General features: G+C 38.1%; 1 protein-coding gene across 3 annotated transcripts in view; it reads left to right on the forward strand.

The window, feature by feature from the left end:
* Positions 1–19,382, forward strand: part of grid2ipa (glutamate receptor, ionotropic, delta 2 (Grid2) interacting protein, a) — a 73,763-nt gene that overhangs the window by 25,982 nt on the left and 28,399 nt on the right. For 2 of the 3 annotated variants that reach the window (XM_049467812.1, XM_049467811.1), the window contains exons 6-7: positions 12,721–12,993; positions 16,453–16,538. In XM_049467812.1, coding sequence (XP_049323769.1) covers positions 12,721–12,993; positions 16,453–16,538 — 359 coding nt within the window. Of the gene's footprint in view, positions 1–106; positions 1,038–12,720; positions 12,994–16,452; positions 16,539–19,382 lie in introns of those variants that run through there. The other variant, XM_049467813.1, reaches the window with a different exon arrangement.

The following is a 19,382-nucleotide window of genomic DNA, read 5'->3' on the forward strand; positions in this document are numbered from 1 at the left end:
CTCTGTTCTGTCCCTGCAAATCTGCACAGCTCTCCCTGCGGGTGCTCGCTATTTTTACGCAGCCTACTTCTTTTAATAAATGCTTTTAGGTTCGTGACGCACTGGAAGTTTGCACAAAAATCCTCATCACAACTTATGGAAGCTGAAGTTGTGGAGTTTGTGGAATCGGGGATGGGTGGATAGAATTTTACCTTCGGAGGGAGATTTCTCAGGTAACTTATGTAGTTTTTCTGTTGTAAAGGACTTGTAAAGGAATGGGATTAAGTGGGTTTAAGAGCTTGTTTTGGCTTTGAATTGGTTTAAGTTGCTGTAGAAGCTGAAGGAGTGGAGTGGCGTCTGAAAGAGTCTGAGGGGGTCTGAATGAGGACATCTGCTGTACGAAGTGAGTGGGACATTCCCCCCACCCCCTCTAGTTATCTACATTCTCCATCGTTCCCTATTATGATTTTTTACCTTTTTCTGCATTTTGTGGAATCTCTCACGTGCTGACCTGCCTACGAAATTCCATAGGGAGTTCCATCTCCACTCCTCGCTCCTCTCTCCCTCCTCTCCTGCTTTTTTTTTCTCTCTCTCTCTCTCTCGCCTCCTTTCTCTTCTCTCTCTCTCTCCACCTCGAAGGCAGTCGAGTCGCAAAACACACCTCTCCGCCGATTCTCTCTCTCTCTCTCTCTCTGTGGATGGAAGCCGACGAGAAGAGAGAAAGGGGCTGGAGACCCGCGGCAAGCCCCGAACTCCCCAAGGAACCAGATATGGACAAGCTGATCCTAAAATATGGGTCAAAGTTGACTTGACCTCAGGCTAACTTTTGAAAGCTCGAGAAGTTTCAGGCTGCCGCTTTGCAGGATAGTGCTGGTTGGACTCCACGCAACAATACAGACTATTCTGGCTCCTCGTTTTTCTGTGTTTTTACTCAGTAATTGATTATTTATGGGGATCTGCAATTGTAGACCAAGCACTGTTGTTCTTCTGGTCTGGAGGTGTTGAATGTTGACCTGAGGAGCAATGGGGAGGGACAGGAGCTTCTCCAAGCACTTTAGGTAAGAGGAATCTATAACTCTGCAATTTTTGTGTCAGTTTTAAGAGATTAAAGACAACAATTAAATTATAATTGAAAATAGTATTTCTGAATCCAGTCTTTGGAAAGTTTAAAATAGTCCATGGTTTTGTTTAAATAATTTTTGGGTGTTTCTGTGTAAGTTTAGAGAGAAGCAGGATGATTACTAGCAAAAAAAATTGTCATTATGATGTTTTGTTATTATGTCGTATTGCGATTTTTTTTTTTAAATCAGACATTTTCACCAACTATTACCAGAAGTCACTAAAGTCATTAAAACAACATAACTATTATTGTCACAATAATAATAATAGTAATGCACTCTCTCAGTGATTAAAATGAATGATGTTGGCCTTTGGTAGGCCTGTCACAATAACCCAAGTGATATTATCACTATATACAGCTCTGAAAAAACGTTAAGAGACCACTTCAGTTTCTGAATCACTTTCTCTGATTTTGCTATTTATAGTATAGTTTGAGTAAAATGAACATTGTTGTTTTATTCAATAAACTACATACAACATTTCTCCCAAATTCCAAATAAATAATGCAAAAAAAAAAACAAGTTCATATGCATAAAGTTTTAAGAGTTCAGAAATCAATATTTGGTGGAATAACCCTGGTTTTTAATCACAGATTTTGGCATGTTCTCCTCCACCAGTCTTACACACTGCTTTTGGATAACTTTATGCCTTATATTCCTGGTGCAAAAATTCAAGCACTTCAGTTTGGTTTGATGGCTTGTAATTATCCATCTTCCTCTTGATTATATTCCAGAGATTTTCAATTTGGTAAAATCAGAGAAACTCATAATTTTTAAGTGGTCTCTTATTTTTTTTACAGAGCTGTATATATTTTTTAGTTTTAAGACCATTTTGTTCTACTGGTATGCCAATGATCATGTAATAATAGTTAATATCCTAATTAATTGATTTAATAAAAATAAATACAGTGTAAATAAAATAAAACACATTAATTAGCTTGATTTACTAAAACAAAATAGAGGCCGATATCAAGGTAAGCAATTTAATTTTAGGTCACGTGCAAATATAGTCAAATAAATTGATAACGTAATTACTGTGACATTGCACATCCTGTGATATAGCTTTGTGCATGTCCATATTGCGATGATGATACTCAATCAATATATTGTGCAGCTCTAGTTTAAAGTCTCTGAGTTTTAGCCACATTTACATTTTTTTCAAAATAGTTCATAGTTTTATTCTGACAGATCTAATCTGACATAAATCATCCAATCTGAAGCATTGTATGTATGTAATAAACATCATAATGTGCAGAATTAGTGGTAATTAGCTGTTATAATACACAAAAATGTCTCTATTGGTTGTGTTTATGCATTATGCAAACATTTTGTGCGCAATAGAATCTCTTCCCACTGCTATAATCTAGAATCTTCTGCAGTTCTTTGATGAATTGCATCTTTGTATCTTCTTCTCCTGTTGTTGATAAGGTTTAGGGTTGTTGATATGTCCACATGTCATGACTAAGTATCTACTCTGTACTCAGTTCATAGGGAAATAGGTCTCAGAGATGATTGAGGCTCCTCTTAAATAAGTTGCTCATCTCACTCGTCATTCACTCCTGTGAGTAGCGTGTCCTTGATAGGCAAACCCCCCTCCTCCTCTGGTTAATTTTAGTCTTCTCTCGACCTCCTTCTAATTGAGGGCATTTCAGTCGAAATGAAAGTTAAACAAGAATAATCTAGGCTCGACTCAAGATCTCAAAAGCAACGTAGATTTATGAAGATTTGAGTGTGAACACGGTGAAAAGACAATTAAAAAGGTGCTGTGAAAGACTAAACATCAAGATATTTTTGATGAAAAATATTTGTGGCTGATTGGTTTCAAGTCATGTCAAGTCAAGATGACTTGTTTTTTATTGTCATCACAACCATAGTGCAACATGGAACGACAATACAATACAGACAACACAAAGTACAAACATACGACAAATGCATTGTTAAAAACAAAACTAGTTTTCCTTAAAAAAGTTGTTCTCCTTAATGTGATTTTTAAGTCAACTGAACAAAACATATTGAATTGAACATATTGAAACTATTGTGAACTATTTGCCTCAACTAACATTATTAAGTTTCTTGGTAAAAATTGGTCTAACTAAATAATCTGTGTAGTATAAACTTTACTCGAGGCCAAACCCACTACTCTGCTCTACTGCACATGCTCAGTTTGACTCTTTAGTTAAACAGGGTTTACTAAACAATTATGCAGGGGATTTCACCTGATGTAAGTCTATATGCTATTTGCATATTGGGCATGTCCGCCCACCTCTCGCTCACCATCAGTGTGTAGTCATTCCCCACAGGCTGTCTTCTCTTGGTATTTACTAGGGATGCAACGGTACAGTGTTGCCACGGTTCGGTTCATATCGTGGTTCTTGGGCCACGGTAACAGTTCGGTTTCGATATATGTCAATATTAGGGCTTAGATTCTCTACCCGAACCCGATGTCCGGGCCGAGATTTCCCACCACTTTCCTCGGGTCGGGTCGGGTCGGGCTCTGTGACATAACCATCTGTTTTTTAGTGCTATTTTTATTTTATATAAAGCTCTGGCGTGATAATCACAATTTAGCTAAGTAACAAAGTATTATCGTTGATGAAAATAAAGGAAATAATGAAAAAACTGAAAGTAAAAAAAATATTTTTGTTAACTGAAACTAATAAAAACGGTAATTAAAAGAAAAAGATAACTCACTGGAACTGTATTGAGAGTTTATAAAACTAACTAAAACAAACTGAAATTACAGATAGAATTCACTTTGATTTTGTGTTTGTTAATTTATTTCTAAGCACTCTTTCCACTGCAACACGCGGTGTTGTGCCGATTCTGCTCGCGAAGGGGAGTCAAATTCTGCGGGGATTGAATTAGGCACAACAGCAGCAGCGCGCAGCACCACGTGGTCCGTGCCATTAGTTCTTATTAGTTCTTGTTTAGCTGTTCTTACACATTTTTATTAAATAATAGGTCTGTGCTCCTTCAGTGTTGCAGTGTTAATTAACATCATTCTGAACAGATTTCTCTCATTAAAACGGCCCAAAAACTGCCAGTTTATAGGGCGGATCTGGTTGGGCTCGGGCTCATAATGGCAGTTTATGGGTCAGGTTAGGTTGGGCTCGGGCAGAACAACCATGCGCTCAGCAGCCCCAGCACCATGTACAGCGGCAGAGCTTTCGCTCTGTTAGTGCGCGCATCGAAACGAACAGGCCGAACTGAGCGGTTTGATAAAATACAGAGAACCGTTGCATCTCTAGTATTTGCATATACTAGAGATGTAATATAACAATTAACAGTTTGGCCTCAGTGTTAAAGGCAATGAGAGCAAGTTTTGTGTTGTGTTTTGTGTTGCTCAGTATGACTAAAATTAAACATACAATATAGTGTTACGCCCTTGAAACATTTCATTGGCACAACTTAATTTTTTGAGTTGATTCTAAAGGATAGTCAGAAAAATGTATAATACACATTTCATAGATCTTAAGCAGCAGAAGTGTCAGCCAATCACTCACATAGTACTCTCAACAGGAAATGACCATACACATACACTTATAGGCATACATATACAGCCCTGGAAAAAATTAAGAGACCACTTCAGTTTCTAAATCAGTTTCTCTGATTTTGCTATTTATATGTATATGTCAGATTAAAATGAACGTTGTTGTTTTATTCTATAATTTACAGACAACATTTCTCCCAATTTCAAAATAAAAATATTGTTATTTAGAGCATTTATTTGCAGAAAATGAAAAATGGCTAAAATAATAAAAAAAGATGCAGAACTCGACAAAAACAGGAAAACAAAGCATATCAAAATGCAAAAAAAAAATCACTTACAGTTACACTTAAATAGGGCCTTTTTTTAAGAAACCCAATCCATTGTATTTGCATTTTTGCTAAACCTAATAAAACATAAAACCTTTCCTGTATTTGTCCTTAGAATGCATCAGACTGCACCAGAGTTTTCATTACCGATAAAAACATTGAAGTTTTCTCTTTAGAATGGTCATGGCCCTGCTACAGGAGATGTTTTTCGAAAATATCAGCTTTTTTTTTTTTTTTACTGTTCATGAATTTTAATTTCTGGTGTTTCATGTCTGGCTCAGATCGTGAATCCCAGCATGAGCCCAGGTGACAGTTTTTTTTTTTTTCTGAGATGTCACTCCTCACGCACTGCTGAGGATGAGGGCTCTCTCAGCTCTTTGGGAGAAAGCCAACATAACACTCTCTGCTAAAGAGAGTGAAATTGGAATGCAGAGTGAGAGGAAGTGTGAAAACATGAATCCGTGTTAGATGGATCGCTGAGAATGAAGCTCTGTGGATGATAGTATTACTCCTCATCACAGATTCAACGTGACTCCCTGATATTTCATAGTGAAGAGCCCTCAGTGTGGTTCATCTTCATCGTACTTTACAGCAGGATTGGGTAACATTTCCTCTTAGAAGCAGTCAGGATCAAAATGACTCAATCTATTGGCGTAGGAACCGAGGAACCGAATTTAAGAAATAGGTGGATTTGTCCTTCCCCCAAAAATGATACAGCAGAAATTGTTTAAAAAAAAACTTTAATTTTGAAAGCGCACAGAAATCTGCACTCCTGCAATGAAAATCACCCCCTCTCAGGAGCGCGTTTAGAATTAAAGTTAGCTAAAGCAATTTTCTCCGCTTTTATCAAGAATACAAGGGTGCGAGCTCCTGAGAGGGGGGGCTTCTCCAGGTGGGGATGCAGAATTCGGCTAAACACCGGCTTTACTTGTGAGATCAGTGATGAGAGAAATGAAAAGCAACTGTAAGAATATATTGCAATAAAAACGACTTTTGAGTAATGTCTTGTTCTGCTAACAGACTGGGAGGGTTTGGGTTATCTAACGTTTAGATCAACTGCTTCCTAAAATCTCTACGAAACATAAAGTTACAGTATTTTAATTAAAGGATACCATAGTAAGAGGTGCTCTCAGTAGAAAAGGGCTTCCTGAGGGGTTCGTATTCGGCTGCTCTGCACTTGAGTTCTACAACCTTCTGGGCTGATGAGCTACTGCTCCCCACCTATTACATGTACATGGTGCAAAATTGACCTTGTAAAAGCAAATTAAACCCAAATAAAAAACTGTGACTTTCTGTGAGAGATCTCTCTGACTTCTTCTTAGAAGCTTTTCCATTCGCTTCAGTCCACTGACTCTTTAAAGTGCAGTTCGTTTTATCTGCTGTCGCCTCTTCATCTTCTTCTTTTTCTCCTGTCTTTGCTCCATTTTTAAGCACACATCAGCTGATCCTAATCAGCATAGGACCGTGGTGAAGAGAGCAGCAGAGAAAGAGAGAAAGAGAGAGCAAAATAATCTCTTTTTAGACATACACTATAAACCTATTTTACCTGGAGGACCTGTATGTGTGAATGCAAATGTCCACAGAAGTTGTACCAGACATTACCTGGACTTTATCCTGCCAGTCATTCAGCCTGGGTTATGTCTGAGTAAGCAATGTGTGATTAGAAAGGTAATTTTCCAGGCTCTTGGCATGTGGGGTGTTGGGTGTGATCTGAGCATTTGGTCCAAAAATTGGCCTAGATTCAAATAGAAGCCGAAAATGGCCTGAGTGATTTTTACTATCTGGGACCAAAGGTTAAAACATACCAAACAACTCCAATTAAACCAGACAAAAACATACAAGTCTTAGAATGCTCTGAGACTACTGTGCCTTAAATGATTGTTTTATGCTTAAAACCTACTCATGCATTGAAAATTTATTTGAATTGAATTGGAGTGTAAATCAATTCCTGCTTTCTTAGAAGTCCCAGCATAAATACAATTTCAAAATCTCTCATTGGTGGTTTAATTTGTGACTGATCTTAATCTGTACTGTTCAGCTAAAATCCTCTTTGGTTGGTGTTGATTTACATTTAAAATTTAAAAGTGTTAAACAAATAAAAAATCCCAAAATTCAAACAAATAACTCTTAAAGAGTTCAGCACAGCTGTTAACTGACAGCCTGTATTCCAGGTGACTCTTCCTCATTAAGCAGACTGAGAAAATCCAGCCAAGATGTGCAAATCTAAAGTCAACTAAGCATCTAAGCAAACTTTTGACTCGTACTGTAAATTATGCAAAATTTACCTTGTTCAACATCCAAATAAAGGCAAATTTAACCCAAATCAAAAACGTTAACTTTCCATTCCCCCCTCTTAGAAACCTTTCCATTCGATTCAGTCCACTGACTCTTCAAAGTCCTGTTCGTATCATCTGCTGTCACCTCTGAGCAGTGTTTGAGTAGAACAGTTAATTTTTCTATACGTGGCAACCAGGATGTTGGATGTGAGCCCAGCATTTAGTCCAGAAATCGGCCTAGATTCAAATAGGACATACAGGTCTAAAATCACTACTACTGACTACTGTGCCTTAACCATAGAACGGTAACACCGGGTGATTTTCACCCACACAATATTGTCATGTGATTTTTATTATGTTGTTACTGTCTGAGTTGCGTGGGACTTTAGGGAGCTTCAGGGCAATTATTAATGTCATGAATGTTATGGTTAATTCTTTCCTTCTATCTATCCTTTTTTCTAGAGGCATGCGTTCAGGTGATTTTCAGAGAGTAACATATTTTATGGGTGTAATTTACTTTAATGTTAGTGTTTGTGTTTTTAAATCAGGAGCTCACATGTTCCAGGAATGGGTGGACCAAAGACTAAGTTCCCAGCAGCATTATTTTTTAAATGCCTGTTAAGGATTACCTGATTTTCCAATAATTAGTCTGCTTTTTATAGGGTCATCTATGGTACCTTTTTTATTTTGTGTGATGATGTATGTTTAAAATTAAAGAAGGGTTCCAAAACTTGTTATACAGTGTAAACCCAGCGTTTCTGATGGTGCTACTGATGGTGTTGAATTTTAACGTCAGTGTCCTAGGGTTAAATGATTGTATTTATTGAATGGCACATCACCCTTTTCCCTTCTGTGGACTATTCACGCCAGTTTCGGCTTGGGGTTTCATGCTGAGTTGAACTGAACTTACTCATTCATTGACATTTATTTGAATTGAATTGGATTGTTTATCAGTTCCTGATTTCCCAGCATAAATACAATTTTAAATATTCTCATTGGTCGTTTAATTTGCGACTGATCTTAATCTGTACCCTGCAGCTAAAATTTACTTGATGTTAATTTACCACAATAATGCTCCTTCCGTCATGCTGTCTTCTGCCCACACAGAGCCGAAGAACCTTCTAATCCTGAGGAGGTCCGGGGAGAGCCCCCCTGCCGCTTAATCAGCCTGTGCCTTTTCACAGCTCAGTCACTCATTCAAACAGCATCTCTCCACACTGAATGAGTGAACGAGTCAGAGAGGAAGGGAAGGAGCTGTTCTGGTGGAGCCAAGTGAGAAAGAAGCAGGCAGATGATTTTCATCTTTCATTGCACTGAAGATGAAATTAGTCATAGACTTTTTTTGGTCTACACTCTGTATCAGAGCATTCTAGGAAAATCTTAAAAATACGAAAATGTAAATCATTTTTACCTATTTTAAAAGCTCTTGTTTTTTTTTTTTTACTAAATTGTCTATTTATATCATATATATTTAAACAAATATCCAACTTTATCACATTCATGGTTTGTTTCCCAGACAGAGATTAAGTCCAGTTAAAGACTATATTTTCCTTTCAATGGAAAATATTAATTCAAAGAGCGATGTAGTCCAGAACTAGATTTAATTCCTGTTTTGGAAACTGCCCTCTTATAGTTAGATGTAAGTTAGATGTCTTGGATATAAACCTACTCCTGCAAGCTCTCTCTACTTAAGTACAAATGATGAAGATGTGAACCACAATACTTTAGCTCTCCATATTTATATTTAGCTCTCCAGATTTAACTTTAGCTCTCCAGGTGTAGCTCTAGCTCTCCAGATATAACTTGAACTCTCTAGATTTAGCTCTAGCTCTCCAGGTGTAGCTTTAGCTCTCCAGATTTAACTTGAACTCTCCAGGTGTAGCTCTAGCTCTCCAGGTTTATTTTTAGCTCTCCTGGTTTAACTTAAGCTCTCCAGGTATAGCTCTAGCTCCCCTGGTTTAACTTTAGCTCTCCAGGTGTAGCTCTAGCTCTCCAGGTTTAACTTTAGCTCTCCAGGTATAGCTCTAGCTCCCCTGGTTTAACTTTAGCTCTCCATGTGTAGCTCTAGCTCTCCTGGTTTAACTTTAGCTCTCCAGGTTTAGCTTTAGCTCTCCAGGTTTAACTTTAGCTCTCCAGGTGTAGCTCTAGCTCTCCAGGTTTAGCTTTAGCTCTCCAGGTTTAACTTTAGCTCTCCAGATGTAGCTCTAGCTCTCCAGGTTTAGCTCTAGCTCTCCAGGTTTAGCTCTAACTCTCTAGATTAAGCTTTAGCTCTCCAGGTTTAACTTTAGCTTTTCCGGTTGTAATGAGGCAAGGTGAGTTAATAACGTCCACAACTTGACCTTTTATTGGAGTTCTTTTAACAGACATGTTCACGAGGCACAGGCTACGCTTCCACATACACTCGCTTCACAATCCCTTCCCCAAGCTCCAACCTCCTACTGATCTGACGTCACCTCAACAGTCCAATAGAAACTCAGTGTAGGTATGCCACTAAATAAGCTGACTTTTTTATTAAACAACTATAACAATGCATGACATAGGTGTAGCTCTAGCTCTCCAGGTTTAGCTTTAGCTCTCCAGGTGTAGATCTAGCTCTCCAGGTTTAACATTAGCTCTCCAGGTTTAGCTCTAGCTCCCAGACAGGGATTAAGTCCAGTCAAAGACTATATTTTCTTTTCAATTAAAAGTATCCATTGAAAAATCAATGAAGTCCAAGACTAGACTTAGTTTCTGTTTAAACCATGATGTGAAGCTCACACATGGTTGCCAGGTTGAGAACACTGAATCAACATGAACCACCACAAGACGAATTCTAGAGTTTTTTGCAACAGCAACATATAATCAAATTTGTGGCTAATCTGACTTAATATACATAATCAAACTTTTGATTTTGAGTCTGGATCATTTTACCCATCTCATATACTATGCTACATTAATGATCTAGTTGCACAAAGACTATGACACATATGAATTTAAGCACTCCAATACTGAAATTGCTAAAACTGCTTATCTCTAATTGTGGTTGTATTAAATATATTAGGCTGTTGATAGCTAAATTTGGCAAAAACTCAGTGCTTTTGTCTCATAAGAAATTTAGCCATCTGTCTTGTAGTCCTTCTGGGCTCAGGGTTTGGCTACAAACTCAATTCAAAGTGTTCTTAAATTACTGTGGCTGTTAAAAAACTTCGAACAATGGAAACGATCAAACATAGCAATTGGAAACAAGATAGGGTTACCACCATGACAGTTTACTAGACGAACTTAGCTGTCGCTGTAGCGCCCCCTTGTGGTAAAGCTCAGATTGTAGCTTGTGCTTAAATTTTGAATACAACTACATGTGAAACCCAGTCTGCAATGCTTGATTCACCTGTGTTTGCATCCTTTCATAAAGTACAATACAGTCCTTGGAGTCAGTATCTGTTTTTTCTCAACTCATTTCTTACTCCATATATTTGCATATATATTTAGTTCACAATGACTTTGACACAGAACCCCATACATTCAGCTTAGTATTCTACAGTTTCTCAGCACTGTTTACATCCCTTCAAACAAGCCACATCATCAAGACTGGAGACAGTATGGCTACATTAGCGTAATCATCTCCAGTGCCTCCAGATGCCTCTAGTTTACCCCAAAAACATTTCCATTCTCTAGTGGAGAAACTCATTATATGGAAATGATTGTATTTGCATGTTTGGAGAGCCATTTACATGGAAAGTGTCTACTATTGTCCTTCACTTTTGACTGTTTCTTATTTTATACTCTATACAAACTCAATTTCAGCAGTGAGACTGCATGTATGTGTATGTGGTTGTGTGGTTGTGTGTGTGTGGTTGTGTGTGTGTGTTAGTTTGGGTGTTTCTAGGACACAGACGTGGTGAAAGGGTTGGTAGAAGAACCGAGGCATTTGGGATAAGTAAGAATAGCACTGTTTGTACGGAACGCTGGTATGAAAAATGAGAAGAGGTTGATCTCTGGAGGGGTCAATGGAGGATTTCACTCTTTTACAGCCACTTGAAAACACATTTGGTATATTCTTTTTTGTGTAAAACTAAACTTAGGTATTAAGTGAAGCTTTCAGCAAAGTTCAAATAGAAAACATAAAGCAGAAATGTGATAAAACATAGCATTAAAATTTTGAAAATTTAAACCATCCCAAAGACAGGGCACACAGGGCGACTGCTGCCTAGGTTACATTTCAAATTTTACCTGCACAGGTTCAGCTTTAGCTCTCCAGGAATACCTTGAGCTCTCCAGGTTCAGCTTTAGCTCTAGCTCTACAGGTTTAGCTCTAGCTCTCCAGATATAGCTTTAGTTCTCCAGGCTTAATTTTATCTCTCCTGGTTTAGCTTTAGCTCTCCAGCTATAACTTTAACTCTCCAGGTTTAGCTCTAGCTCTCCAGGTTTAGCTTTAGCCCTTCAGGTTAAACTTTAGCTCTTCTGGTTCAGCTGTAGCTCTCCAGGTGTAGCTTAAGCTCTCTAAGTTTAACTTTAACTCTCCAGATTTTTTAGCTTTAATCCTCCAGGTATAGCTTTAGCTCTCTTGGTTTAGCTCTAGCTTCCCAGGTTTAACTTTAGCTCTCCAGCTTTAGCTTTAGCTCTCCAGGTTTAGCCTTAACTTTAGCGCTTCATCTTTAAATTTGGTTTTAAATGGCCAAGATTTAATTAGCTTTGACTTTATCTCTCTAGGTTTAGCTCTAGCTCTCCGAGTTTAACTTTAAGTCTCCTGGCTTAATTTTATCTCTCCTCTTTTAGCTCTAGCTCTCCATATTTAACTTTAACTCTCCAGATTTCGCTTTAGCTTTAGCACTCCAGCTTTAAATTTGATTTTAAATTTCTAAGTTTTATTTAGCTTTAACTATAGCTCTGTAGGTTTAGCTTTAACTCTTCAGGTTTTACACTGATGGTAGAGTGATACTGGTAAAGTACAGCAGACATTTAATAGAGTTTAGTACAATATACCTAAAACATACTTTCTACATTCACATTTGAGGGCTGTGGGGAGCCAGAGTACCCAGTAAATTTAGGTTTTTCTTGCTTTCTTTCTGATTATGCATCTTTACCTCTTTATCCTACACACACAACATATATTAGCATGTGTAACAGCTTGCTGTCAGTTCCCTGGTGGTCCATCCTGGATAAATGGGGCTATTTTTATCCTTTCCTTTTTGTTGTTGGTGAAGAAACATCTGCTGTACCTGAATATCAGGATAGTAGAATTTGTCACTTTTGTCCTGTATAATTATCTCACACTTTCTCTACAGTAGCTTTTTCTCCTCCTCCTCATCATTTCTGGAGATACGTGTGAAGCGCGTGAAGTGTGTGTGTGTGTGTGTGTGTCCAGACTCTCTCTCCGGGTTGTGCGAGTATATTCTGTCACTCAGTCTCTGTGCGTTCTCGCCTCACCGCCGCGCTTCAGCCGAGATGGCTGTTCCTTCGTCTCGCTCCACCAGACTCATCTCCACCGCTCTTTATCTCTTTATTATCTGACTCTCTTTTTATCTCTTCTTCTTTTCTGTCATGTTCATCAGGATCTTTATCCCCAAGAAGCACCGGCAGCGCTTCGACGAGGTGGTCTCCCAGAGCCTGATCAGCCGCCTGAGGGGCCGCAGCTTCAGCGAGCACCGCCACAACCGCCTGCGCCGCAGCCGGAGCGAGGACCACCCCGAGCGCCTGCTGGTGTCCACCCGGGCCAGCTCTGTGCCACGGGCAGCCAACGAGGACAATGTCCTCCACCCGTCCCGCGGCCTCCGCAAGACCACCTCGCTCATCACCGGCCACTCCAACGCCATCGGCAACCGCAGGTCAGTAGCTCAGGGGCCACTGCGTTATAATTCAAGAGAGTCCAAGAGATAATTGAGGGGTCTTAAAAGATGTTTGATAAGCAAAAAAGGCAGATTAGGTTCAAAATTATACAAAATATATAAATATAAAATATATAGAAAATGTGTAGGAAGACTGAAGTAGAACAAGGGAAGCAAAATGTTCCTTTAGAAAAAGATGTTTAGTGAAAGACCAATTATGTTTATAGCCTTCCCTTGTAACAGAAAAGTGTATTAAGTATATATTTTAAACGCGTACTTAGCATGGAAAATACATATTTTTCAACTTAAAATATGTACTTTTAATTCACACTAAACATACTATTTTGGAACAACTTATAGCAACCTCCGTATATTTCAGTAAGCTATATTTAAACACAACATAAAAGCATCCAATTGTGCTTTTTAAGTGTCTGTGAAAGTATCTTTTTAAGTATCTTTTTGAAACATAATTTTTAACACATTTCAAGTATATTGTAAATGTACTACTTTGCATTTTAATGCACATATTGTGTACACCTTAATGCTACTGGAAAAAATATTGAAAAAATATCCTAAAATATTGGAAATCTAAGCTTTACCTGCTGTGTGAACATAGCTCTGTTCTTCGGTGTCCTATTTCAGTAGTCACAATAGCTGTAAATTATGCTAACCTTTCTCCATACCTCCATATAGTTGTACTAAATTGGTTTGCTCTTCACAGAACTCACAGAACATTGTAATAAACATCCTATTCCCTACTGTGCTGTAAATGTAGCATAATAAGCAGTTTCTTGCATATCAACCTGTAGCATAATAAGCAGTTTCTTGCATATCAACCTGGTCCCTTGATTTCATGATTTAGGCAGGCAGGATGAATTATCTCATTCTGATTGTCGCTTTATTTACGTCAGAAGCTTTAATGTCTTAAAATGAGTGTGATCTTTATGCTGTATCTACTACAATACAATACTACCTATATATTCATGGAAAATGCCATCAAGTTTTCTGAAGCACTAATAAGCACCTCTATGGAAAGTGAGCTCTGAGAGAGTCAGATCAATTGCTAGCTAATATCACCCTGTCTGTTTCTCAGTGTAGCAATGTTGGGCAGCATTAGCCATTAACCAGAAATCTAAGCTTATTGTAAATAAACGGAAGGGCGTTACTTACCCAAATAAACATTTTTTTTTTAAGAATTACAGTTTTGTTTACTAAGCTTAACTTGGCTGAATTAGAAGAAAAACATGGCAACACCCCTGTAGAGTTGCACGGTGTACCGAAGGTTCGATTCTTTTTCGATACTACATCATCACAAACGATTCGGTTCTTTAGCGTTCGATGCTTTCGATACTGTATATAGCCCAGTCACTAGCTTCAAATGAGTCAAATTAGTAGGCGCGATTTGATTCAGTTCATAAGAAAACTGATTCACACCGCAGCAGTCGGTGTGGCAGGATTCAGATAAACTTAGTGTTCTGAACAAATGAATCGATTCACGCGCAAGCCAGCAGAGCAGCAGCGAGTGTAGAATGGCGACGGCTAAAATAACAGTCTCTCGTCCGCGACTTGTGGACAAAACGGGCGCGAGGAGTGAAGTGTGGGAAAATAGTCTGAGATGTAGGCATCTGTTTTTTATTTATATTTATATTTTTAAATAAAATAACGAAAATAACGAAAACTGAAAGTGAAACTAAACTACTTTATTTATTAGCGCTGTTTTCACTCCCGCAGTTATACAGCGGGGGGTGTTGTGCCGATTCTGTCCGCGAAGCGGGAGTCGGATTCAGTAGCGGATTCGGCACAAGCGCGGCGGCACCTCACGGTCCGCGGTGTTAGTTGTAAGCGCTCGCGCTAGCCGCAAAATACGACAGAAAACACTGAGGGAGCTGCAGACTTATGTGTGGGACTAGAATATGAGCACGAGGAGATAAAAGAGAACCTTTACCTGTGAGTAGCTCACATCAGAACACGCAAATCTCTCTCACTCTCGCTGTGTCTCTTTCTCTGTGTCTCTCTCTCTCTCTCTGTGTCTTTCTCTGTCTCTCTCTCTGTCTCTCTCGCACGTGAACGCCTCCGCGTTTGACCTGCAGCACTGTGTTTAGCTGTTCTTAAAAATCATTTTAATTAAATAATAGTTCTATGCTTCTATGTTACAGTGTTATTTAACATAATTCTGATCATATTTCGCTCATTCATTTAGCAGACAAGCACCCTGATCTCTACAAAGAGCTGAGAAGTCGACAGGTTAGTGGAGTTAGTCAAGATACACTCTGTCTGTAGCTTTACTAAGATTTACTAGCGACTGCTAGTAAATCACATTAACACGGAGAGGAGTGTGCAGGAGTTTTGTTTTGGACCCGTGGTTTTCTCTATTTCTCCATTGTCCCATTGGCTGTGAAACATGAACTCAAGATGTTCACGTTTTCGCGTTTCCATCGCAAATCTGTGGTCAGGCACGTAGCCTGCTTGATCGTTACACTGAACATGGGCTTATTAAAAATGGTAAACGGTTGATTAATAAAACGGAGCAGTGAGTGTTAAAATGAACATAACATTGTAATGTTCTTCTGTCTCTTTTTTTTTCTTATTCAGAACTTAACTTCAGGTTAACGTCAGGTTCACATAGTCAGGCTACCATTACCTCTGGTTTTAGTTTTAGTTTTTTGGAAGTGGAAGTAGATAATTATGTTATAGTTAAGGTTATAATAACGAAACTTGTTTTTTGTTCAAATGTTTCATTTTAGAATAAAAACGTTTGCACCGATTGTTCAGTGTTCAATCCAGTTCAGTCAAAAATAAACATTTTATGTTCAGATATTTTTATTGTTTTTTTTTTTTCTTCCAAGTATCGTTTTGGTATCGAGAATCGTGATACTACAGTTGGTATCGGTATCGAAGTCAAAATTTTGGTATTGTGACAACCCTACACCCCTGTACCTTACTAGTGTCACATAACGCGTCTTACAATCTGGTGCGCATTATGTATGAAATAGACCAGAAAATAGACATTTATTTAGAGTGCACCTTATAATAAAATGCACCTTACAGTTCGTAAAATACAGTATACCTGTATGCTGTTGTATACTCGTACATAAAAATGCCAAAGTGTGAAATGAAGAATTTAACCGTGTTAAGAAGCTGAAAGTTTTCTTAATGCTCACCGCAGGGCAACCACAGGCTAAATCTGTTCATTTTTAGAAACAACATATTGATCGCTGTTTGCCTGTAGGTACTGCAATACATCTGGTGATGCCCTGAGGATTTGCAGATAGGGTTTACAGATTTAGAGAGAGGGGATTATATGGAGGCAGAGATGGATGAGTATATCTGTGTGTGTGTTTCCCTCAGGATCCTTAAGCACCCATATGGTTGGGGGAAAATGATAAGTTCTCAAATACATTTTGAGTTCATAACTGGAGGCTCATTCATCTCTTTTTCATTCTGTTTGCCCTTTTATAGGACAGTGCGAGTCTACAAGGGGAACCAGAGCTTTGGGTTCACTCTGCGTGGTCATGCTCCAGTTTGGATCGACTCAGTTATACCAGGTACGAATCAAACACTCGTTAGTTTAAATATATAGATTTAAAAAACAGCTTTTTTTTTGACTGGCAGTCAATGAAAAGATTGTGGGTATTTTTACTCCTACATGGTTTGGAACCTACGAAGGCCAAACCATATAATGAATGAATAAATGAAACCCAAGGCTCCTTTACAATCATGTTTAACAATCAACCATTTAATTTCAGCACTCATCAACACAAACACACACAAACACACACATACACACACACAACACAACACAAACACTGGTAAGAAGCAGTAGCCAATCACACAGAGCATACTCTCAACTGGAAACCACTGTCCACCTGAAGGACTACATCAGCCAATACAGCATTGACCTAGGACATACAATATCAGGGCACACAGTACATTCACACTCAAAGGCAAACTTACATACACAAGACGCACCTACACCTACACACCAGGACAATTAAGAGTATCCAATTCACCTAATCTCCATATTTTTGGACTGTTTGGACTACGAAAGCAGATGTTTAAGGTGCTGTGAAGCAAAAATGGGTCCAAACCTACAAACAAGTTGCCAGGTTTGCGTTTTTTCTGCCAAATTAGGCTTGTTTGGAAATCCAGTCGCAGGATAAATTCAGGGTTGGGTTTTTTTGGGCTACTTTTAAAAATTATCGTGGCTGCAAAAAAAAACAAAAAGTTTTACACTCACAGCTGTTTTGCCATTTGCTTCAAACGTGTGACCGACATATATTTTGGGCTAGTTTAAGCCTCTGAAAAGCAGATTTTAAAATTACTTTGGGCTGGATATTTTTTGTTGGACCTGGCAACCCTGCCTAGTAGAAGGTCTCAATCTAGATCATCTAAACTACGATTTGGCTTGTTTGCAGTGTGAAAACATTTTTTGGATGTATCTGGCTTTTTGATTAATTAGTGAAAGGTGAGGCAGTCTCATTAAACAATAGAAGAAGAGAAAGAACTGGTGTTGGTGTGTTGTAAGCAGAGGTGAAGAGTAACTAATTACATTTACTTACATTACTGTAATTGAGTAGATGTTATGAGTAATTTGTCATTTTTAAAGTAGTTTTTAAAATAGGTAATTTTACTTTTACTCAAGTTCATTTTGTCACAAGTAATTTACTTCGCTACATTGAAAAACTCACCGTTACAGAGTACAAAATAAAATGCTGGTGGAAAAAAAACGAATTGTCTGAATTAAAAAAAAAGGGCAGCGCAGCTGAACGTTTCCATGCAGTGTTTATTACGGTTAGCAGGAGAGACGCTTTGTGAATCAGCTGTGTAGCCTGGGGTCTGTGTGTTCAGGGGGCAACCGGTGTTCTGTCGAGTTATGCTACCCATCGATATTTGCTTCTTTACGACACTGCGCATGCACCCACCAACATTTTTTTTGTAAGTTTTCATGTTTTTCATGATAATTCCTTACGTTTTTATTGGGAACAACAATGGCAAGTTAAAAAATAATAATAAACTGTAAAACTATAAAAATACGGTTTATAGTCACATATATGACCATAACTTTTTAACAGTAAAGAAAAAAAAATGGATCATAGAAACCTAGGCCACGTGTTCTTAAAAAAGTTTTATGGGGTGGTCTGAACAAATACTGCCTGAAAGGTCCAAATTATTATGTGGAATAGTAGTTCATTAAAAAGATTTAATTTATGATTTGTACTTTTTACATCAAATAAATAAAAGTAACTATGTAACTTTTACTCAAAGTACATTTTAAATTGAGTACTTTTTTACTTTTATGCGAGTAGATTTTTAGATGGGTACTTTTACTTTTACTTGAGTAGAATTTTAGCAAAGTAAAGGTACTTTTACTTAATTACAATTTTTTAGTACTTTTTTCCACCTCTGGTTATAAGCAGGCATTGATGTCTGTTCGCTGCCTTAACTGAATCAGCAGTTGAGATTTTGAGCTCTCCAGAGGCGTTCAAAATAATACTTTGAGTCAAATGGCCTTAAAATTACGTAAGACAAATCCCAGACCATTATACTTTGTAAAGATTTTACTACTAAGAGGATGCGGTTCTGAGAATGTTTATGTCAGGGCAAGTGAATATACGGAACATTAGCTATTATTGGCTGTTATAGTGGCTGTTATTCAACTGCTTTGCAGTTTTGGGCAAATTGTGTGGATGTGACATTAAATATTCATATCCTGGAAAACAAATGCATGTTACAGCGCTATTAACGCAATTAGCAGTTAAGATCACTGATGCTAGAAGATGCAATATGTTTCATTTGGAAAGGGTAAAGTGTTTCATTCAGTTTTATTGATTTAGAGCGCCAGTGGATTCAAGTGCTTATGTTTATGTGCAGTGAAAACACAGAAAAAAAATATGGAGGAATATTGAGGAAATAATTAAATAACTGCATCTTCAGCTTTTTCTTTACCCAATTTATATCAGTTTCTTTGGCTGTAGCTTGTCCATTTACAACAGTTTTCACAGTAATTCACTGGATTTAGAGTTGCCTACCAGTCCAGATATTAAACCTGCTACAGTATTTGTTGGGGACCAATCAGACTAACCAACCCTTTGCTCTTGGGATTTTTCTGAAGTTAACACATATTGTCCAAGAGATATTTTGACCTAGTCATCTTGACATCACAGTTCGGTTCTTGCCGACTTTCCTATTTCCTCCACAGTCCAACTTTACAAACTTTCAGACTGTTCAATTTGCTGCGTGATCTTTATATCCCATCCCTTCTGTTCTCAGTCTTACTTTTGACTCATTAAACTGACGACTCTTTAAATGTGTGTGTGTGTCTCTGTGTGCTTGTTTGTTTGTGCTGAAGAAAAAAGCGAGAGAGAGAGAGAGAGAGTGAGAGAGAGAGC

The sequence above is a fragment of the Astyanax mexicanus genome, chromosome 19, assembly GCF_023375975.1.
Source record: "Astyanax mexicanus isolate ESR-SI-001 chromosome 19, AstMex3_surface, whole genome shotgun sequence".
Lineage (NCBI taxonomy): Eukaryota > Metazoa > Chordata > Actinopteri > Characiformes > Acestrorhamphidae > Astyanax > Astyanax mexicanus.